This window comes from Sinocyclocheilus grahami, unplaced genomic scaffold (genome assembly GCF_001515645.1).
Source record: "Sinocyclocheilus grahami isolate Dianchi unplaced genomic scaffold, SAMN03320097.WGS_v1.1 scaffold3.1, whole genome shotgun sequence".
NCBI lineage: Eukaryota > Metazoa > Chordata > Actinopteri > Cypriniformes > Cyprinidae > Sinocyclocheilus > Sinocyclocheilus grahami.
In genome coordinates, this window is record NW_015505182.1 from 8132903 (window position 1) to 8137526 (window position 4624).

General features: G+C 37.6%; 1 protein-coding gene across 1 annotated transcript in view; it reads right to left on the bottom strand.

The window, feature by feature from the left end:
- Positions 1-4624, bottom strand: part of LOC107581799 (voltage-dependent L-type calcium channel subunit alpha-1D-like) — a 161150-nt gene that overhangs the window by 89148 nt on the left and 67378 nt on the right. Inside the window, exon 4 of the mRNA XM_016267452.1 lies at positions 1173-1312. Within this exon, the coding sequence (XP_016122938.1) occupies positions 1173-1312 (140 nt within the window). The remainder of the gene's footprint in view (positions 1-1172; positions 1313-4624) is intronic.

Consider the following 4624-nt stretch of genomic DNA (forward strand, 5'->3'; position numbering starts at 1 on the left):
GGGAGGATCCAGCCTGCTCTCTCGAGGGCTCCGCTGGCTTCGACGTGCCGGCTGGTTCGGGCATTCCCTTCCTTGTAGGAGGGGAATTCCTCACCGTGACCGTGAGACCAGTCCGCCCACTGTCAGAAAAAGGGTACCCCCAGCTGCCACCAGAGGGAACCCCAGATCTAGGCAGCGGCACGGGCACTCCGCCCCCTTGCAGGTAACGGAGTCTGGTCCGCAACTCCGAGATGGTCATGCCCCCGCACTGGGAGCATGAGTCATCCATGAAAGCCGCCGATCGAGGCAGCGATCGTGACCATCACCCGGTGCCAGGTAACGACCGCACCCAGAAACACACGTGTGTAAGACATCTTTAAAAAGACGCGTCTTCAAAAAGACGTTCCACCCGTGAAGCTCTTTTAGAATGGAAAATGCTCTTTTAGTGTGCTGAATAGAACCGCTCGGCTCCGAAGCGAAAAGCTGAATATGCGCTGCATCTGCTGCCTACTTATACTCACGCTGTGATCAGCAGCAGCTGGATGCAATAATTGCATGCCAATGTGCATTGGCTCGTTTAGTTTACACTCGAAGTAGATTGGTCTCTCTAAGCGAGATCCCAATTTCGTCTGTCATCCGACGTGACGTCGAGAGTGACCGACTGAAAGGTAACTATTTCAACATTGATAATCATAAGAAATGTTTCTTGAGCAGCAAATCAGCATAATAGAATGATTTCTGAAGGATCATGTGACTCTGAAGACTGGAGTAATGATGCAAAAAAATTTAGCTTTGCATCACAGGAATAAATTCCATTTTAAAATATATTTAAAAAGTAAATTTGAAAAATTTAATTATTTGAAATTTTAATAATATTACAATATTTGTATTAAATAAATGCAGCCTTGGGGAGAACCATAGTGAACTGTGGCTTTTTTGAACCCTTGCGTACATATATAAATATATATGCATATTGAATATATAAATTAATTCATAATTTATTTCATTTACGCATTATTATTGAAATAATCAATATTTTATTTGCTATTGTTACTTTCCTGATGATTTTGCCAGATGCTTTAGCAATATAAATGTAAAACGAAAAAAAGCTGTTTGTAATCAAGGTGATGTGCAAAAACCTTGAGCTAACGGAACAATGGCTAAGCTTTGGTATATAAGTAGATAAAACATACCCTATGACGACAATGACGAAATCCAGCATGTTCCATCCGTTTCGCACATACGCGTTCTGATGCATCACCAAGCCGTACGCTATGATCTTCAGGAAGGTTTCGATAGTGAAAATGATAAGGAAGGCATATTCGACTGTTTCCTGTGGGAGACAGAAGAGGGAGAGAGAGAGAAACCAATCAATAAGATGAACAGCTGCGGAGAGTGTACAATAAATTCAAAGACACATTACAGCTCACTGCCAAAGCTACGCAATCCTCCGTCAAACACAAACACACATTAACTTTTTTGGATTTGTTTGATCACATAATCATAACCACAAGACAGCTGAATGACTTTGTGCAGCCAATTTTTTCAGTCTAGGTCTTTCCAACCCAGGTGAACACAAAATTAATAATTTGAGAAAACAAGTGATTTAAACATTAATTAATTAGAAGAAACGCTCGTTTTTTTTAAAGTTTAAAGGGGTCATGAAATAGAAAAATTTAAATGTCCTTGATATTTACACATATTTAACAAGGCTCAAAGTTACGACCATTTTGGTCACATATGCTCCCGAAATGTAATCTGTGCGACCTCAAAATATATTTGGGAGCATTTGTGCGAGGGCATATAATTGTTGTCGTGTGACCTGTTTTCATATCTCTAAAAACGATCAGAGTATGTGCCTTCTGAGTGCTGATACGGTGAAGTGCCTAAAGTTACAAATAATGGTGCTGGTGATAGCGATCATGTGGTGAATGTTGATCCACCAGCCGAAAAGAAGGCGTACAGTTTTCGGAGAGAATGGTTGAAAGACTTCGAGTGGCTTCGCTATGAAAATGCAATGTGCTCTATGCACTGCATTCACTGTAAAGCCTGTGGGACGGAGTTTGCAAGTAACAGCGTTCGCCACTGAATCTACACATTTCGTAATTGTTGTTTTACGATGTGCGGTTTGACATTATCGAGTATATTGCAAAATCCAAACAAAACGTGCACGCATACATGACGTGATGAAGTCTAGTAGGTTAGACTAGTGCGCATGCGCATTTAGAGTGCATTCTTTCGCTGCATGATTCATTCTATTAAAATGCATCACAAAATTCAAGATATGGGGCCTTTATATCATTTCATATAGTTAATCAATACCACAAGAAGAATGCCGTTTTTTCCCTAAAAAAATCAGCATGATTACAAATGTGATATTGATTTTATACAACTGTTCAATAAGCAAGAAGTTAATATTAAGAGACTTACGTTTTAGACATCATATTGCCTGTTTTTGCTCTATTTCGCCAAGAAAAATAATTCAAAACTAAGCCACCGCTCTGTTTTGCGTCTCTGAGCAACATGACGGTGTCTCGTTCCTGAATGAATCAACCGTTTAAATGATTCGGCTCAATCGCAATGACTCACTTATTAACAGTGACTTGCTGAACTGACCACCACACAGAATATGAAGAATATCAAAAACTTTAGGAGTCAGCTGTCCACTGTAGTCCTTAAGATATCAGCACAGTAACACTCAGTCAAATTATCATTATCGATAAAATCCCAGAAAATATAGAGATATAATTTTGTCAATATCACACACCCCTAGCCACCCCTAACCTGTTCCATGCAATTGGCAGGGCTGAATGTAAAGTTTAACACTGCATACACCATCCTAACCCTCGCCAAAGAAGAGCTCTCTCTCTGTGTTTAACCAAACTCAGATTAACTTTAGGTTGTTTACAAAAGAAATCTGTCAGTGTTCTTTTCATTTTCTCTCTTCTTCAGCCCATTCTTTTTCTCACCGTAGTAAGCGGAAAGCAGTGAATGAGTGATTGACAGCTAATATAAACCAATCTAAAATCTGCATTAAAGTAAAGAATAAAATCTGTTAATATATAATTTGTAGTTGTGGTGCTCATTAATTTTTGGTGAGTGCTTCTAACTTTTTGAAGTTGGGAGCACCAGTGCTACAAAGTAAAAAAGTTAATTTCGAGCCCTGTTTAAGGAAGCTTATAATATAGAAGGCAATTGTGACTTTTTACTTCACAATTCTGACTTTTTTTCCTCTCAATTCTGTGTTTATATCAAATTAATATGAATTATGAATGAATTCTGAATTATTAAATGGCAGACAAAAACTCTAAATTGCGATATACAAATTTTAGAATTTTAAGATATAAAATTATATTTTAAATAATTTAGAGTTTATTTCTTGCAATTTTATCAAATTTATCAAATCTGAATTGTGAGATAAAAAGTCACCATTCTTTTTTTCTTTTTTTTTTACAGAATTGCGATATGTGAACTTACAATATAAAAAAGTCAGACATAAACTCTGAGAAAAAAAATCTGAATTGTGAAACACCAAGTCACAATTATCTTCCCAGTACTCTATAATAAAATAAAAAATATAATAAAAAAGTGTTAGTCACATAAAATAACGATTGAAAATTTTCTTTTTTTTCACGTTTTCTGATGCTAAAAACTTCATAAGCTAGAATCTCCATATCACATCCAGAAACATAATATAAATTATCCTATATATCATCACCCTTTTAAGTCCGTGTCTTAGAAACTGTACAAGCATAAACAGATCAATGACAGCTGAAATTGTCATTGAATATGTGTTATGAGGGAAAATATCGTTCCATGTGATTTGCCTTTTAATTACACCTCAACAATAGTGCTACACTACGTTACTAAAACTGAAAGCGTAGTGTTTTTGAAGCATTAAAGCATGCGGCTCAGTCGTGACAGTGGCTAGTGGGTTGTTTTCTGTGCATTGATGGTGTTAGACACAGCCATTTAACTTGTCAAATAGCATCTCTTTATACAAACACACACACAGACTCAAGCTTTCTCCTTTATGTGTGTGTGTGACAGCTGTGCAAAGGTTGCACAATGAAAGAGGTTAGTTGGCGTGTGTGCGTTTAAGTGTAAGGACATTTGGGAAGCTTTTATATGCTGTGGGCCTCGTTTTGCCAACATTTTACAGACGACTGAATGGAGCACTTAGCCCTGTGTATCAGAGAAAGAGCCTTTTGTTACTGCGGGAAAAAAGTAACCCGGGCTCACTGATCCTGCTACTACAGACAGAGACAGAGAGAGTTACAGTGGGTACGGAAAATATTCAGACCCCCTTAAATTTTTCCCTCTTTGTTATATTGCAGCCATTTGCTAAAATCATTTAAGTAAATTTTTTTTCCTCATTAATGTACACACAGCACCCCATATTGACAGAAAAACACAGAATTGTTGACATTTTTGCAGATTTATTAAAAAAGAAAAACTGAAATATCACATGGTCCTAAGTATTCAGACCCTTTGCTGTGACACTCATATATTTAACTCAGGTGCTGTCCATTTCTTCTGATCATCCTTGAGATGGTTCCACACCTTCATTTGAGTCCAGCTGTGTGTGATTATACTGATTGGACTTGATTAGCAAAGCCACACACCTGTCTATATAAGACATTAC